Consider the following 19,373-nt stretch of genomic DNA (forward strand, 5'->3'; position numbering starts at 1 on the left):
ACTGTATCACGTAGAGAAGAACAGGAGGAAGATGAGGGAAAGAAAGGGACACTTGCACGCAGCAGGAATCTATGCTATTGAGTCTCCCCACAATGCTTTTTTTTTTTTTTTGGTACACAAATGTCAGTTGTTTCACCTTGATTGATAATTAACAACATAACTTACTTTTTTTTTTTTTCTTAGTGATCAGCAGGCCTGGCTGCAATGGTTGCTAGTTTTTAGCATGTATATGGAGTTTAATACAGCTGTTTGAATACTTGTCAAGTTACCTATGAGAAAACAGCTACTCCAAAAAGATTTTTATGACATGTTTTTGAGCAATGGACACGTTATGCACGTCAGAAGAATGGCACTAGCCCTCTCCTATAAACTTGGAAGAACAGAAAGCACCTGGTCATATTTAAATTAGTATTCAGCTTGGCAATTAAGTCAACATTTAACACAATCCTGTCCCATTTAACACAAAATTAATCAGGCACAGAATACAAAGAGATTAGTAATCCCTCTTTAAAAAAGAAAAGGAAACGAAATACTATAAGAACTTTTAAGTCCTGTAGCTTGTCAGTATTGAAACGTTGCATAGCATTTCTTTATTCATCTACTTCAGAAAACAAAGCCACTCAACTATCTGTTCCTAGATGTTGTACAAGTGACAGAAGGTAAATGGACTTGGAATATTGGTTTAAATTTTGGCTTAAAATCAACTGATTTTAAGGCAGGAGCATCTTCCTTCAGCTTTTCTAATATGTGCATTACCATCATTCTGAATCTGCTAAAAACACAACGTGTCCTCACAGGATATCGTCACAACATTAATTGTGATAGAAAAGGGCAGGCTGGCTCTTCCAAAAACAACAATTGAGCCCTCTAACAATGCTCTTCTTGTTGATAACGATTAATAATCTAAGTTGCCTGTTCATATAAAATTCCTCATCTCTTCAGAAGCCTGGCACTCCGCATCCCAAATTTGTGCGCTGGACTCTTTACCTGTGGTCCATCAGGCTCTAAAGAAGACTTGAACAGATTCCTTTGCAGTTAACATGTTCTCTGCTCTTATTTGGTGGGAGGGGGAAAGGATGCAACATCACAGATATACTGGTTGTGGTCCTAGCAATTTTGAAGTACTGTTCTTTAATCAGTATCTTAAGGTATGCTCCAGATGCTCACAATTTCCAGGTAAAAAACTCCCATCAACCATCAGGAAGCAGTATTAATACTCATGGGATAACCTGTCTGCACTAAACTGGTTAGCTGACAGACCTATAGCATTCTCATGAGCCATTCTCCAGAGAGAGGTGAGCTCTCAAGTGCCCTCTTTTGCACTAGTATGAGTTCTTTCAGTTATATACAGAGGCAGTGTTGAGAGGAAGTGTCCCAGTCCAAAGAAATTAGCTTTCTCATTCAGAAATTCAAAAGTCCATCCTGGACAACCTGTGCACAAAGATGCCACCGTATTACAGTAATTGCAGCTAGATGTTCATGCCAGAAATTCCGGTATGTGCGTGGAAGTAGCGCATCAGCTGCAGCATTCACCATGTCTTCCAAAGCAGTTGGTTTTCTGGCATGGTTTTCTTCATGCCTTCTGTGTCCAATATCCTTACATATGTTGGTAATTACTGATTTTCTCTCCATCTGCTTATGAAATGGGCAGCTATGCAATCAGAATAGAGTTCTCCGAAGAGAAAACGTGACTGTAAACATTCAAAACCAAGACATATTTTGAATTGACAAAGCTGCATGAAATGGCAAACCAAAATAGTTTCTGGCTTGGGAGTTGCTAACGAGAAATGAACTGTTTCCTGGCAGGAGTCCATTCCTTATGGCGTACAGAACTCATGTCAGCACCCACAAATCTTGGCACCACACACAAATACCAGTGAGCACTGTGTGGATGTAGATAGGCTTAGTACCATGTTAGACATGTAAGACAAAAGGGCAGGCCATAGGCCAAGTGACAAAATGGTGTAAAAATATAATAATAAAACTTACCGTGTTGCTTTAGAGCTAGAAGGATTCATGGTAATAGATGACCTCGCTGCTGTTTTGGAACTTACTGAATTCTCAGCTAAGGAATAAGAGCTGTCTTCAGGTAACTAGGAATAACAGAACCAGATGAATTAATCAGTCCAAGTTTACTTTCTGCTATAAACAGGTCTGCTAGAAATCCAGAGTCACTGAGATTTATATATATGGTAGTTAGCAAATCTTCCTCCTGCTAGGTATTAAGCCAGTGCCCTTAATCAATACACCAAAATGTTACTTTCTAAATAAACAAAATACAGAAGATCCCCAAACTTGATTCACCCACAGAACCCTGGTATCTGAAAATTGAGACAGACTGCAAAGAAGACATGTTTTTCTAAACAAGGTTAGCACTAGTTTAACAGTTCCCACTGTAATCAGTGATCCATCGATTCCACTCAAACTGATACAGGAAATTCCTTGAAAATCATGCAGTGGAATAATTAACCACTTTAAAACAGCACTGATTTTTCATTTGTTTTCTGTTCTTTAATTTGATTGAGCTCCAAACGTATATTAGTCAGTAAAATTACTCTTCCTTTTACCTGAATATGTGCTTCTTGCTTAGTCATTAGAGATACTACAGGATTTTCAGGACAGGTCAGGGCTTGTGGGGGTTGTAAAACGGCAGGTCTAATAACATTCCGCAATTGACTTTGTGACAAGGATCCTTGCAAAATACAAAGACAAAATATTTAAACAGAGACTTTTTCTCCACATCTATTTCATACCAATGTGTCTTGCCCCTTTAACTGAAAACTTCAAAGCCTACTTAAATAACATTTATTGTTATTGTTTCCGTATGTATTCCGTATGTGTTATTGCTCTAAAACACACACAGCTCTGCAGTGATACCAACCTATCAGGATAACAGGGTGATGCATTATATAATATACACATATATATATTTTAATAAAATATATATTTATATTTAGAACCTAAATATATATTTGGACCTAAATATAAATACAAACCTATTTATATTTAGGTTCAAACCAGTCAGTACTGCTTTGTGTTAGACATGTATTCCAGTATTTCAGATTTAATCCTGCACCTGCAGATGCCAAGGGGGCTCTTCATTGCTTTCTGAAACAGTAGAGTTTTATCCTTATTCAGTCATGTATTAGAAATGTGCGATTTCACTATGCAAGGCCATACTCATTCCACTCAGGAATTAAGTAGTCAGAGCAGAGGCTCAGACCAGAGCTCACAAGATATTTACACTGTCAAAAAAATAACTGATGAACCTCACAAAGACACTTGGCATATTACTCAGTTGACAGGAGAATTGTCATTTTTATCTCTTCTGTATCCGTTAAGAATGTCTTTGTGGAGCTATAGTGAATAAATAACGCAATGGCAATTACCTTCTTTTGTAGTTTTGATGTCAGTGTTTCTTCGAAGGAGAGCTGAGGTCATGAATATGTTGTTCTTCTTTACTAAAGAACATGGAATTTAAATGTAATCAACAAGTAATGATAAACTTTAAATTACTAATTAATGATTTTGTAAGTGCCCTCCTTCCCCCCTGCCCCCCCACTCCTTTTGGTATTATCCAAGCAATATCTGAACCTTAAGTACGATGGGTCTTAAGTACCATGGGTTTTCTGGCTATTCAGAGATGCAAGTCTTTTGGATATCAACAGGTGCTTTAATCTCATAAAATCTTTCTTCAGCTTTGAAAACCAGGGAATCATGCACTTTTGCTGCTGGTTTGCAAAAGCCATTGAAATAGCAATACAACCTGGTCCCATCTCATGCTTTCTTAAAATGATTAAATGAGACCTAAGAACATGGAAATAAATTGATGTACCCTGCCCTGTTCTAGTCAAAAGGCTTTCATAACTTACTGCAGTGATGGCATTGCACTCCTGATACTTTTACTGTTTTTACAGATACAACATGCCAGCCAGAAACATGCAAGTAATAGCAAGCATGTACCATGTCCTATAAAGTTATACACAACTGATACTCTACACATGATCACTGCTTTTTCATTGCAGGAAGAATGTCATTTGTTGCTGTAACAAAGCCCCATAAGATTCTTTAGAAACCCCTTATGTCAAAGTCTGTCAAGGACCTGATCTTGACAAGAGACACAGACCAGGATTTCAGACCACTCTGACTTTCCCATTCATAGTAAGTGGGCAAATGCTCACAGGGTCACTGGTGAGATGGAAGACAGGTTCCTGGGATAAAAATGACACTCCTATAGGAACAACTACTAATAAATTGCAAGCAAACTAATTCGTGTAATTACTTTAACTCCATTCTGGTTTTTTTCAATTACTATTTGTACCTCATGCAGTAAAATGCCTATTTGGAACTTATTTAAAGATTCATCCCCAGGAGTGCATGATTCCCTAAAAACAAATTCAAATAACATTGTGCTGCCATTCCTCCGAAAATATTCCTTTCTCCTCTCCAGTACCAGCCCAGCCCAATCCTGTCCAGATCTGTCCTACAGAAAAAAAAGCAGTTCTGTACATCTCTTTATTTTAACTACTATCTGCTTTTCTACACATATATTTTTGTTGTTTTTTGTTTGGTTGGTTTTGTGGGGGTTTTTTTTGTTTTTTAATTACCTGGCTGGGAGGGAGGGAAGGTAGGAAAGATGGTGAAGGAAGATGATCTCCCTCTTTTCTGAGCAAGTTTTGTATCTGAAAAGATAAGAAACTGAAATCATCCTTTTTGTTTGGAGCAGAAAGATTAATTTTAAGGTTAGCTAATTTCATGTCATGTCTTAACTGGCAGCAGAACAAATTACTGTCTGCTATCTACCAGCTTTCTGAAGTAGACCACTAGATTATGTCTATACTGCTGAATCAGAGAGGTCTCCGAGGCCAAGTGGCACAGCCTGGTTCAGGCGCACTGCTTACAGCCATTCTACAGTGGCTCTGTCTTGTTAGAGAGGTTCAAAACAGAACCAGGGAGTAAGCTACTGGTTAATAGTGTGAACAGTCAAGAGAACTAACACTCATACTTGCTCTTGTACCCTGATTTATTTTTTGATGTAGGCATACTCTAAAATTTCTACCATGTCTATGGTTTTTTGTACTTTATTTTGATTTAATTTTCAGGGTAAACCCAGGGTAAACAGAGATTATCTTAAATCCTTTTAGCTATGTTTAGGTGTGTCACGGAACTAAATAAAAATAAAAGCAAAAATTAAAATAAATATTAAAAATGAAAAATATAAATATAAATATAATTTACACAATTAATGCCTAAATTCTGGGGAAACTTCCCAGTCCCTATGCTAAATAAATACAGTAAAACAGACATTAGTCCTACTGCATAGTAGCCTTCAGTGTCTTGTGTGCATTTCCCTGGAACATCATGGAAGCAATACACAGTCCTTAAAGGGACTTTGAGGTCACCTGTCAGCTGGATAGAAAGAGGGTCCCTTCAGAAAACTGCTTTACATTTTCAGGGATTGCCCAAGGAACATTGATCTCTTCCACAAACCAAGACATCTCATTCCTTTCCAGCCCTCCTCCTCCACTGACTGTGTCAGCAATTCAAAGAAACTGCATGAAATCTACACATTTTTCAATATTTTATACAATATCATGTAAATATGGAAAAATAATTTATTTTTACTTTAAGACCTCTTTACTGGAAATTACCATCCAAGTTTATATCAGTGTTTAAGTCTTCATTTCTATAAAGCAGAAACATTTATTAGATAGGAAAATACCTTCTCTTCTTTACCAGATAAGAATACGGAACTATGGTAATTAAAACATGACGGGAACTAAAGGGCATACCTGTATTAGATGGTGAGTTAGACTTCTGAAAAGTAAAAGATGATGATCTTGCACGTTTTCTGGAACAACAGATGAAATCTAGAGAAAGTTAAATATAATGTTCTGCGAGTACACATTGGCAGGTGATTTCAGCACAATGTTATGATATGGAATTAAAACCTGAACACAATAAATTCTAGGAATGACTTACAGGAACAGCCTTAAGGCAGTACCTAAAAGCAAAAGAAGGTCTTAGAATCTCAGTCAACACCTGGCAGAAAGCCCTAGCAAATCTTCTTTCTTTCTAGTAAGTTCAGGGGACCTAAAATCAAGCACTTAGAATCAGACCACAGCCCATAGGCTCAGAGGATTTTAAGTATGAGAAATAACATTATGCTGTGCCCAAAACAAATAGGAAAGGGCAGATAAGAGCAAATACAGCTGATGAATATACTTGGCTCCTTTTCAGGGCTTCTGGAGTTTGGCTTTTTGGTAAATGTGAGAGGTAAGAAGCCAAGAATTCTTGAAATAAGACAGGGGAATTTACATTAGGACATAGTAGGTGGCTCTACCAACATATGTAGTCTTAGTCTACTAACAGGAAATTTGTCCTGGCTCATACAAAATAAGGATCCAAACGCTATTTTCACAGGCAACAGTCAGATCCTATGAATAACTCAGGGTATTATTATACTGTTTCAGTGAGGTGGTTATTACCATTTTCAGCTTTGCAAACTGGTTCCTCTGCAGGCCGCTGGAAAAAAAATATAAGTGTGGAAAGGTCAAGGAGAATAGAACAGCCATTTTCTAGAGCAGGACACAAGGTATATCAATCCAACATATATGTATTAAAAGCAGTCTTGTTTTTACTTTCCACTTTTCCATGTTCTATTTTGATCCCAATTATTACAAGTCTTAATCTGGGCTAAAACTTTTATTACGGTAAGGATCATTGTTTATAGAATCCTCATTTCTCATTATTTTTGATCGATTGGGCAAAACAAAAGTATAAGTTTTTACCTTCAAAGGACGGTCCTTCCTTTCAAACACAAACGTTGGATGGGCAAGCACTGATCTCTCTGGAAAAGGAAAGAGATTACTTTTAATAACGATTCCATAATAGCACTTCTAAACTGTAGTTCTCAAAGTGCTATGCAGTAACAAGCAAGACTTTATCTCCTTGTTACAAATGAAGAAATCAAAATTTTGCAGTGATGCACAACACAGTCCATAAATAAAATGCTAGTCCATAAATCCCAGTGCAAGTTTTGCATAACTAGAGTCCACACAGTCTGGTCTTATTTTTTTTTACACTTCTTTTAGCTAAAAAGAAAAAAGAAGTTCCTTTAGGCTTTACAAACAACATGTCTGATTCTGTAGTCTAAGCAAACTTCAAACTTGCAGTGGATTTCCATCAAGATAACAGAAATGTTTTAGGACAACATAATAGTAATAACTGTTTGGTTTTTAGACCCCATTAAGCAGTAAATTTGGAAATCACATTTTCTTCCCCTCATGTTCTGTATGGTGTTCGTGCTTATGCCCCTAAGAAATCAGAAATAATACTGCATTTACTTTTGATGGATGTAAATTTGGACCATTGCTACCATTACTGTAATGCTGCAACTGTGTCCAAAGAGCCTAACAGCTTTTATCCCTGTCCTTTATAACATTCACTTGCTACTGTACAGGATCCTGGTTGTGCTGAGTCTCTTGTTCTCTTAGCCAGCATCATTTCTCTCTTCCAAATTCTTCCTTCAACTTTATTTCTTATGATATCACAGTATCTATTTTGAAATCAAAGAACAGAGATGGTCCTCAGGACAGACATCCTGTTTCTCAGACACATCAGCTACACCTGTGTCATTCCTGACAAGGGCTTGTCTAAGGTCTAACATGTTCCTGAACCCTTCTCACAAAGGAAAATCCATAATCTTCCAGTCAATGTTCAGTTACAGTCCCTGAACAAGGACACTGATTCATTTCAGAGTTGTCATCAGAAATTTTTTCCTAACATCAAGTCTGACACCCCTCTCCCCTTCCTGCAATTTAAGTATGTTCCCAGTGGACTTGGGAAACATTGCATTCCCTTCTTCAAAGCACTTGTAGATGTTCAAAGACTTAAAAGTCTCACCTCATTTTTTCTATCTCCTAAACAATTCTATCACTCTGTCTTTACAAGCATATGTTCTAAATAGGATTCTGGTTGTTCTTCCCTGGACTTACTTCAATGTCACATGTGAAGCGAATCACCCAAGACTGCAAAAGAAATGCAACTAAAACCTCACCAGTGCTGAGTAAAGTGGAAAGATTATTAATCATTTTACATATGCCATTATGGTTTCCCATCTCTTACGTCAGTTCTCCCCCAGTATCTCAAAAGCATGATTTTGTTGATTCATAATCCATGCATCAAATTTAGTATTGATTTTAGAGTTCACTATTTTTACATCTTCCTTACATGACTTCTTCAGGCTACTCATTTTACTAAGAACGAGACCTTCAGAGCCTGTGCAAGTCTAGCATACTACCTTGGTTGTCAGAGTGAAAGAAACTGTTTTCACCACTAACACCATTTAATCACCCATTTACTGTGCCAAAAAACTAAAGAGCAGAGAATCAGATGCAAATATTTTTTTAGACCACCACATACACAAGTCTTTATAGTTTGAGATGTCTGTAATTGGAAGTCAAAGGAAACAACCTGGTTCTAAGCATGAGATATCTGACCTGCTTTAGTTGTGTATGTTAGGAGATGGATGGTGCCCTAAATGGATGTATTTCTCTCCGTGGGTAATGAAGACAGACTAGCATGACTACTGAATTATATGACTGGCCTTTTGCCAGAGAAATCCTCCACTTGAGATCATGTTGGCTGACATGTTACAGAATGTATACCATATCCTATTTTTATACCTGTTCAACAAAATGTCTGTATGAAAATATATAGATCATTATTTTTACCTTGGCTTGCACACCTATCTGTGACCAAACCATCCTAGCATTGGTATCAGTTACTTAAAGGTTTAATAAAGCAAACATTAACACAGGGGAGTTAAAAATCACTATATATGTGTGTGCGTATACATATATTCAAATACTGACAACAATTAAGGAAAAAGTAAACATTGTTAAAATAAATGCTGCATGTATGTAACCTGGGGCAAAAAGCAAGACACTATTATTCAAACCCAGTAATCTACAGACACAGCAGTAACAGCTAATAGCTTTTTCATTGTCACTGAAGTTAATTTTGTACTTACATGGGCATTGTATGCACAAAAAGGACTGAATTTAGCAAACTTGGTATGCTTAACAATGAAGATCTGATTTGTCCTTAATAGGGAAAGCACAGAAAAGCTCATATTGTTCAACTCCAAAAAAAGATAATTCTCTGCCACTGAAAGTTAAAGAAAATTTCCATAATCTGTTTGCAGCTGGTGGTCCATGCCATGGCATGAGATGGAGCAATTCCACTTCTATTCACTAGAGGGGAGTGGCACACATAAACAAAAGTATTTCATTGAAATATGATTACTCAATGTAATAGGCTTTTTTCCTGTCTCCTTTAAAAAAAAAAAAAAAAAGGCATGGGACACTTCTATTCCTACTGAATGAAAGAAAAACTCAAAAATTAAAGCACCTTCATATTCTCCACACTCTGCTCAAAGCCTACATGCTAGCAATATTTTTAAAGGTACATTTGCTACACCAAAGCATGGAATTAGCAAAGAGTCAACTGCCATGAAAAAAGAACTGAGTTTCTATCACAGAGTTATTTTTTGATGGAGTTAAAAGGCTGTAGGAAGTTTGCAGGAATTAGGAGAGTTTACTGCAAAGTAAAGAACAAGATTCCAGTAACAGTTTTAAAACCAGAAGTTACTGAAGAAAAATTCACAACTGCTTGATTTCAAAAGAAAAATGTGTAGCTAGAATATAATGGTATCCCATAAAGACAAACATGCATATTTTGATCTTGCAGTAAATATAAAAAAGATATATATCCCATCACCTGCTTTAGATCCAAAGGGTAAACTTTCTTGCCCTAAGGATACTTAAATCAGAGGTTGCTGATGCTGCCACAGTTACTTAACATTTTCAGAGAACTGTATTGCATCTATCCAAGAAAAATGAGAAAATGTTTTTGTAATTCCCGGAAAGTATTCCACGTAGCTCATCAGTAAGATCCTCACTCCTCAACGAGGCCATTCATAACAGAGTTTTAAAAATATATTTGTATTAGTTATGCATATAACCTTTGCATCAATTTCCAATTACGTTTTAAACTTTTCAGATATCTAAACACAAAATATTTGCAGCTGATCCCCAAGGAAAAAGCAACGCAGAATTACTTGTGGATCTAATACAACAGCATCAAGGAGTTACCACAATCATGTCAACATGCTAATTTTAACACTGGAGCGACTCCGTGTTTTTCTCCCTGTTTTTCTGCCTTAAGGTTGCTGCTGCCAGGGTGGACAGCTGTGTGCTGGGAGAAGGAGGAGAACTGCTTTTGCAGCCTCCTCTCCTGGCAGAGGCAGGGGGCACCCAGCCAGGCAGCGCATGAGTCTGTCCCGGGGACAAGGCAGCAGCAGCGAAGGCTGGGTGCACGCAGACACGAGGGAAATGGGGTGGGCTGGAGCCGCCCCTCCTCCTTGTCACCAACAGGACACAAACAGACAGAGGCTGGCTAATGCCTGGTTAAGACTGGGCCGCTCCAGTCCTCAGCAGCTTGGTACTTCTGGACAAAAAGGCTGTTGGAAAAGTTACCAGAAAAACCTGCCAAATGGGCTGCCTCTGGCTGCTGGGACTGGAATAAACCACCAGCCTCAGCCAAGAGTCCAGACGCAGGACCTGTCTGCCTGCCCATGAATAATCACCACGGATTGGGCTCTCTTTTCCTCGCTACAGTTCCCCTGAAGCTGCTGAGTTACAAAGGTCTTGGCCTAATGTTTTCTGCATCTGAAGTTCAAAATAAGCCTGTGCCTAGAAGATACATTAGAAACGCCTAGTTCCCTTGTCTGAGATCTTATCTGCATGACCTCCTGGCTCCAGCCTCCTGTCCTGCGCAGAAGCACTAGCAAACGTGCTCTGGTCTGAGCGCCCCTACACAGAAGGCACCTGGCTCTCAGGGCTGGTGCCTGCTCTGCTCTGCTCACCCAGTGCTGGGATCCCTGCCCCATCAGTCCGCTCAGCACCCTGCATTAGCACCATCCCGGCAGGTGACTGGTAAATTACACTGGTCCATATGCTCAGACTGAGAATGCATTTCTTAAGTGGAGTTTGAAAGAAAATGCAAAGATGCATTTTGGGAAAGATAATCGTGCTGCCTAAGTCTAGGAAGCACTGGTCAGAATGATGTGCCAGAAATCATGTAAAATCGCTTTCAACGGCTTCGCAGGTATCCCAAGAGCCAGCATTATCCATGAGGTGTACATGTCATTGCCTTCGCTGTGATGTTCCACTCTTCCCTTTTATTGCTTTTACTTTTGTCCTCCTGTAGAAACTTCACAAAATATATGTAAAAAAAAAAAAAAAAAGGCAGGACACTGATGGTTTTGGCTATTTTAGAGTTATTATTATTATTGCAGAGTTATTATTATCTTGCACAGAGAACAGATAAATGGTATCTAACCTTTGAGAACTAGGGACAGCATGGATGCAATCCAAAATGAACTCTCCAGCTTTCAGGCAGAAGGAAAACCTATGTCAAAAGTGGCTGTCAGTGCTGTGGCTCTATTCCTTCCAGAGCAAAGCAAAAAAAAAAGCCAAAATAAAACAAATGTTTAAGAGGATAAGATACGGCATAAGGCATTTGTGATCTCAATAGTGGATTTTTATTTCTCACTTTAAAAGAGTTATTTTTTCACATTCAGATTCAAAAGGAAATAAACGGTTGCATCTTCATTACCTAACTTGCATGTTTGCCAGTTTGAAAACATTGTAATTCATATTCATACCAAATATTTTTGTATCTAAAGTTAGAAACCTGTTATAAAAATAACAGAATAAGGTTACTTTTTCGTTCAAATTTGTGTTCTGTTCAAATTTATTTCATTGACTAGTGCTCCTCTCCAGCTAATTACAAAACCGAGTAGCAATATTTAAGGAATTAGGATTTCTGTGGTGTCACAGGTATGCAACATCACCCAGATTTTTTAATTCCTGCCCAGTGACTAGCCAATACCTACTTCAGGGACTAGTTACCTTTAAGAAAGCTGTAACCAATTTTCCAGTAAATTAACCGAGTACTTTGCAAAATATGAAAGTGTCCACACCTTACATTGTGTTCTATATTTCTGCTTTCTGTTAGGTTTTAAAATCAGGCTTAAATGAAAGCCATATGAGAAATTATACTTTAAAGATTTCACCGCAAAACTGGCAATAGCTTTTTTTAATGCTATTTGTCATTTGAGTGCCATCTGACTAGTTAGGTGGCAGGATTCTCATGTCTGTATTGTTTCTTCCTGCAGTTTCATACCAACAATTTCTTTAAATCCCTAAAGTCAATCCAGTGTGCCTGAGCATTTATTGTTCCCAGAACTGTATATATTATTTGTATGGCTCTTTACAAACAATCAATCCTGCAATCAGGTATTTTGGGTTAGGTTAGCTACAAAACTGAATCCTTCACACCTTCTTCAGCTTTTTTCAAAACCTGAAAAAAAACCAGTCGTTCATAATTTCCAATAAAGATGTAACACTGATGACAAAAGCTAACTCATAAAAAAATCTATTTCTCCCTAATTCCTTGAATGAAAATAATAGCTTGTACCTCTTTGGGTTTTGTAGCCATTTCATGTGGACCTCATAGGAAAACTTTCATTCTAAAACAGAAACTATAATTTTTACTTTGCACAGTAAAAAATGATAAATAAATACATAAATAAATACTTAATCAAAGATCATTTTCTCGATTTATCTCCGAATAATGTCACTACCAATATTTGTCCGACAAAACCTTCAACTGTGTCCAAAACTGTTTTGCTCACTAGTAAGCGTTACACAACACACAAAAACTACTACATTCAAATGTAAAATCAGAAAATCAAGTTACTATATCAAGAGATTTACATGATATGATATAGCATTAGCAAGTTTCTGCACTCTGATACACTGTACCATGAATTTCATTAGCTTTCCGTATTTCTACTGTAATTGGCAAAATAAAAGTACAAATCCTTCTTCATTTTAATGTTACAGCTTAGACTGATAGTTCCCGAGTCACAGAACCCAAACCAAATGAAGTTAAGCAATAATAGCATATTCTTTCATAGAAGCTGCATGTAACATTGTTGTTTTATTTGTTTCACAAATAACTTAACTAAGCAGGGATATGCAATCAGGCAAGAAGTTTAAAGAAAAAATAGGTTTCCTGTAATTTGAGTTGTTATATTGCCAAAGGTAATTTTACATTACTGAAGTACTAAGAAAAAAAAAAACAACAAAAAACACCAGGGCTTCTGCCATCTATGAATATAAGCAATTACTTGGAAAAAAAAAAAAAACAAAAAAAACACTAAAACAAAATAATATGCCGGTATTTTGTGACAACGTATATGAAGAAAAAGAGGAATATAAAAATAAACTAGCATATAAATGGAAGACATGGATCCAGAAATCACAGTTTCTTTCAAGAAAAAGGAAATATTTTGACTATACCAGTTGATGATCTGTCCATTACCACTTTGCCTCAAGGACCACCAGAGTTAAACTGTGTACTTTTATGACCAATTTTTCTTCAATAAGCTTTAAAAACACAGAAAACTACCTGTACTTCAGATAATACAACTGCAGTGTTGGGCAGAAGAGAAATATATGTAGTGAAAATATGCGGTAGAATGAATTAACAAAATACTTCGCTATCCAAGCTTAGATTCATGTTTAAATATTGTTTCCTTTTTTTTTATATATATAGAAATAGACATCTGTCTATTTCCAGAGTTTGACTGTTTTCATCTATCTATTTTTTGGTGAAAAAATAGTAAAACCTTCTGACTAAGATCAGGATTTGCCAAACTTGCAGTAGAACTTTGGTTCCTGTTTTATAAATACTCACTGAACTTTGCAAGATAAAGTAGAGTCCATTCACAGCCAAGTGAGAGAGCAACAAGGCTGACAGCCAACATCTCAAGATCCCTCAGTGACCTCACTATATAATCCAGACTTCCCTGTGCCAAAACTTAAATAAGGAAGATGACACAAGTCAAAATAGAGGTGTCCTAGAACACTACATTAGGCACAAGCCTAATAAAATTCACCAACTTTAAGACATACAGAAAAAGCTTTTAAAAATTTCACTTCTCTGATCCTGAATAGCATGTCTGTTTGTGGAAGCGCTGAGCAGCTGAGAAGTGCTGTGGAATGCACACGCACGACTGGCTGCTCAGCACCTTTGAAAAATCAGGTCACCTTTTTTAAGAATCTAAATATGGACCTGGAAACCTATTTTTAGACTTCCACTTATTATCCTTTGCACTTTTGATTTCTGTATATGAAGTACATTCACTACTGTCTAGGACAACTCTCTCAAAAATTAAGATATTTTTTCTCACTGATTAATAAAATTAGTTTTAGCGCCAAGATGATAGGATTTTCCGAGCAAATTTGCATTACTGTTGTTTTTGCTAAGATATTTTGAGACATGATTGATTAATTTATTTACGTCTAAATCCCTTCTACCTGCATGTTGTTTATTTCTGTTGTTGTTGTTGTTTCTGTTGTTTTTTAATCAGGAACCACAAAAAAAAATGTGAAAATAAAATAAATCAAATAAGTCTGATCCAGTCAAATCTTCAGTACTAATCAGAAGAGTTTTCCACCAGCAGAGATATAAAAGACCTTCTTCTAGTGACATTCAATACATATTTAACCTTTTATTTTTATATAGGCAACAGGTTTTCAGGTTCAGCATCTTAGTAATATTGCCAAACTTGTAAGCTAACAGAAAATTTATATTTAGAACACTCTTCTAGTGAAGAATGTCAGCGAATCAACAAATTTGCAACGAGTACTCATGAATTCTGAATATGCAAAAATGTTCAACAGAATATGTTCTCAGTGACTGGTCCAAAACCATGCCAGAGTGTTTTATCTGAAGAAACAGTTTCATCACTATTGAAGCATATAAAGCACTTCAAACAAATGGAGATGGAATTTTTGATAAACCCGTAAATGTATACAGCATATATTTCAGTGCTTGCTACAGAAGTGACTGTAATTCAGTGGTAAATGAAGAGACTGCTGAACGCAGCACTGCACACTGTTCAGACTCCTTGTATTAAATACATTACCATTAAATACATTACCATGCACATCGCTTACCTTGGGTTCACATAGCCTCCTGCAAATTACAGTTTTGGGAAGTGATAGATAACCTCACACATTCCTGTTTGGATCAACAGCAAGTACATTGTCAAAGAAGTGTTTGTTTCATCATATGCAGAATGAGGAAAGGAAGAGTTCATCCAACTGACTATTGCAAAATAAAACTTCTGGAAGAATTTGTGCAAGGGCAGCTTTACTGTACTGTTAAAGACTCTTGCACATTCTTTGTCATACAAATAGTTCATAACCCACACAAATAATTTCATTGTCATCAGTGAGAGGAACTATGAGAGCAAGGATTCTTCATCCAGGCAAAGTTGTGCAAAATCAGGCCCTAACATTTTTAGGCATCTTCAGCCTCTCTTCAGTCACTCTTCTAAATGCCGCAGAATCTAAATACAATTTTCTTGATCAGTATGGAAAGGGTTCTTCTACCCAAACAATTCCACTTATGACTCTTAACTTCACTATGGGTTTATAGCATACAATATGAAATTTAAAAAATAAAATAATTCTTCTCTTGAGCCACGGACTCTCAGCTGACAGCCTGCAAAAGGGTTTATAAACACAGTACAGCATATCATACACATTCATCTCTGTAGAGCACAGTCCTCACCTTTATACAGGCAAAATGTAAACAGGCATCAAAAAAAAACAAAAAAAAATCCCCCCCCAGCAATACTTCAACATAATTTTAAAGAAAAATGAAAACTCAATTGGCTTTATTTCAAACATCTGCGTGAAGAAAATATTTTTGGGAGTGTTGTCACTAAAATGTAATTCAAGCAGTGATGCAAAGCCAGAAGTAACAGTATTGCTAGACCAGTAGGACTGTGCCAAGGTACATAACCAAAAATTGTTTTATAAACACTGACATTTCCAACACCCTCATGCTCAGCATTTTTTAATAAATCATAAAAGCCTGTAAAATACTAATTGCAAGGGCTATAAAATCCATTGCCATTTTCAGGGCACTGTACCAATATTAAATTTCATAAATCCTTACAAAGTAGTGTAGAAATAACACTCATGTTGTTTGTGCAGAATAATAAAGCTGTGATCCAACAACACTCACACATCCTTAAATTTGGGGCATATAAATAAATAGGAGTATGCATGCTCAAACCTAAGCACAAACTAAAAGGGCTGGTTGACTAATTAATTAACTTAAACATGCTAAATTAGTTGTAGCATCACACAGACCTTGAAAGTGTACACTTCCCCCTGCTGTTTTTGATTCTTTCATTAAACTGTGTGGTAAAAAATGATTGGTGGCATCACCTGCAAAGCATGCTAAATATAAACACTTCTTTCTTTAAGCATCCTCTTAAAAATGTTATTGTTACAATTTCATATGAAACATTCTCAACTCTTGACCCTCCTCACCACCTAGATGATAAAGGATTTGCTGTCTACCTCTGCAATCCCGCACCTCCCGGAGGAGCAAGGCTGGACCAGTTCTGCTCCCAGCGCCCCAGCTCTCAGAGCAGGGTAGGGGTGGGGATGTAAGCACTATTCCTATCCACTGTCAGGTCCAGCGTTTTGAAAAGGTGCAGAAAGTTCAAGTGACCAGGGATTCAAGACTACTAGAAACAAGGAGACACTGCTTTGGGGTGCTCTATAGATAAATCCCCAAACATGCATTATCTGGTACTCGCTTTTGCTCAACTGAAATGCAACTTGGAGATTTCTGTCAGACCACCACCAGGAACTTACAATAATGAAACTACTGCCAGACAAGCTCTGCTTGGCATCGCCAATATCACTTGTCATACAAAACACTTTGTGTTAGTACTATCCCGTTCCCCAGAAATGCCCTTCCAGGGGGGAACACAGCAGACATGAAATAGATCAGCCAACAAAACCTACCTGTGCAGCATTGTTCCTTGGGGCTTAAGGGATCACTGGGCCAGCCTCTTCGCTTGGGAAAGTCGGGTTTTGCCTTCACGACGTGCCCGGATCTGACTGAAACATCACAGCCTGCACAAGTGTGCTGCGTGCCCGTGTATAAAACATCGCTTTCGCACGCTGGAATTGTTTGGTTTCTCATTATGATGAAGAAGCACCTTATATATAATCGTATATATGGTTATATATGGAAGCTGCAGCAGGGACTAGAGCTTTGAATTTGGTCTTACCAGCTCACCCCTAGGCGGCCCCCGCACAGAAACGGGCAGTGAGGCCCCGCCGCCAGCAGCCTTCACGGCCGCCTCAACGGCAGCCCCGCAACGGCCGCACCGGCGCCTCCTGCCGGGGTGTGAGGCCGGCGGGGCGGTGAGGGGAGAGCTCGGGGAGCGCTCCTCGCGGGGCCGGCCTTTGGGAGGGGACACGCAGAGCCCGGCGGGTCGATACCTCCGGGAGGGCGGAGCGGCCGCGTATGGCGCTTGCCGCCAACGGCTGAGGGGGAGCGGGGGGCTCTCGGTGACGGGGCGGGGAGCGCCGGGACGAGGCCGCCCTCCCCAGGGGCCGCCGTCTCCTCCGCCCCTCAGCGGGGGCCGCCATCTCCTCAGCCCCTCACCAGGGGCCGCCGGGAGCCTCAGGCAGAGCCGGCGGCCCCGGCTTCTGTGCGCGGAGGCGGCCGAAAGGCGCAGGGGGCTCCGCCGGGGGGAGGTGAGGGGCTGCCGGTTTCAGGCTTTTTTGTTTTCCAAAAAGAAGGTGAAATCGAATGCTAAGCAAAGCATCCACAGTCTATAATTACTCCCACGCTGGCACAAAGAAAACGCAGGGAGGGTGTCGCGGGCCACACCTTGCAGATGCACTGTGCAACACGTTTATGAAGCCTAACGTGAGTCTCCCGCTGGTCACTTAAGTGGTGACAGCCCCAAATTCTTCAGCTCACGCGGTACCAACCTCATGCCATCATGCTGCAAGACTAGTGTTAAACTGCCTCTAATCCTAAAAGTTCAGGACATGAAGGTAGGAATTTGCTAAAAGTTTATTGGAACCATATGGCTACTTCAGTTTCTCAGAACAGCTGTAGCAGATGCTTTGCAGAATACACAAGAAGTCCAAGAGCAGGCAGATACTGAGTCATTTGTCTTCACCAGAACCTCAGTGTGCATTGGCATGAATCCTCAGGAGTGCCATTTTACCCCAGCTGCAGAATCCTCAGCCTTAACTGTCAGTACCATGTTGTTTTGTGAATTGCAATTAGATGTTCAGTCTCTGTCTAAACCTTGCTAAATCCTTAGCCTCACAGGTACATGTCAGTAAGTGCCAGAGTCATCTTCATTTTGTGCAAAGATCTGTTACCATTTTTTATTCTGCCAATTTTCAGTTTAAGTTGAACATTGCTTTATTACTGTTATGTGAAACAGTCCTGTTCTAGCTTCTGAACAATGTTTCATTGTTACACTTTTATCACATAGTCTATTCATCTTCTAAAACAAACAGTTCCAAAGTTTTCAATTTTTATTCCAGTGAGAATTGCTCCTGTTTCTGTTGCAGCTCTCAAGCCTCTAATTCCAGAATATCTTTCTCTGGACATGGTATTGCGGAAAAAGCCATGGCACAGAGCTAAGTGTGATGTTTCCTGAATTATTTTTCATTCTTTCCCAAACACTTCCTAGCATTTCATTTATTTTTCTATCAGACTGCAGACCGAACAGCACTGTTAACACACTGTTCATGGTAATGGCCAGTTACCTTTTTTGAGATTATTGATAGTTAATTTCAAATCCCATAATATGTATTTTAAAAGGACTTTTTCTTTCATCCACATAGTCATTTGTCATTTGTATTATGTCATTAGTCATACTATTTGCCATTTTAGTGACTATTCACTTAGCAGCGTGGAAGACTTCAACATCTTTTCGCAGACTGACTGATTTAAATAACCGATTTGCAAATGCTGCTGCTGTATTGTTGGCTCCTTTCCCTTCATCTACACTACAGGACTACTCAATATGAAATCTGATTTTTAGCTCAATAAACCAAATAATTTATTTCTACTTTCTCTCCCTATTTCTTAGACAGCTTTTAACTCACATTAATACTTGTTCTTGTCCCAAGAATTGGGACAAGTTGTGAGTTAACTTGAGACTTACAATGTCTAAATAAAAAAAAATAAATAAAACACCTGCTTCTCTTTGTATATTACATATTGAATTCTGCCTAAAAAACTGAATTATTAGAAATTGCATGCTAATAAATTGGTGATAACATGAGGAAAACGGACTCCACAATCAGTAAGATTGTAAAGTAGGTATTTTTATTCAGTGCTGGGCAGCACAGGGGGTAGTCCCACCGAAGTCGTGTGCACCCCAATGCGGCACT

At 38.4% G+C, this 19,373-nt stretch overlaps 1 protein-coding gene across 2 annotated transcripts in view; it reads right to left on the reverse strand.

Annotated features, from left to right (window-relative positions):
• The window catches only part of RANBP3L (RAN binding protein 3 like), a 41,489-nt gene extending 24,091 nt beyond the window's left edge, over positions 1 to 17,398 (reverse strand). The window contains exons 1-8 of one of the 2 annotated variants that reach the window (XM_035563755.1): positions 16,968 to 17,357; positions 6,792 to 6,850; positions 6,489 to 6,525; positions 5,793 to 5,870; positions 4,608 to 4,682; positions 3,390 to 3,461; positions 2,568 to 2,692; positions 1,990 to 2,093 (exon numbers count right to left, since the gene is read on the reverse strand). In XM_035563755.1, the coding sequence (XP_035419648.1) occupies positions 1,990 to 2,093; positions 2,568 to 2,692; positions 3,390 to 3,461; positions 4,608 to 4,682; positions 5,793 to 5,870; positions 6,489 to 6,525; positions 6,792 to 6,850; positions 16,968 to 17,148 (731 nt within the window). In that variant the 5' untranslated portion in view covers positions 17,149 to 17,357. Of the gene's footprint in view, positions 1 to 1,989; positions 2,094 to 2,567; positions 2,693 to 3,389; positions 3,462 to 4,607; positions 4,683 to 5,792; positions 5,871 to 6,488; positions 6,526 to 6,791; positions 6,851 to 16,967 lie in introns of both variants that reach the window. The other variant, XM_035563756.2, reaches the window with a different exon arrangement.
• Between the last annotated feature and the right edge of the window lie 1,975 nt (positions 17,399 to 19,373).

The sequence above is a fragment of the Cygnus atratus genome, chromosome Z (assembly GCF_013377495.2).
Source record: "Cygnus atratus isolate AKBS03 ecotype Queensland, Australia chromosome Z, CAtr_DNAZoo_HiC_assembly, whole genome shotgun sequence".
NCBI lineage: Eukaryota > Metazoa > Chordata > Aves > Anseriformes > Anatidae > Cygnus > Cygnus atratus.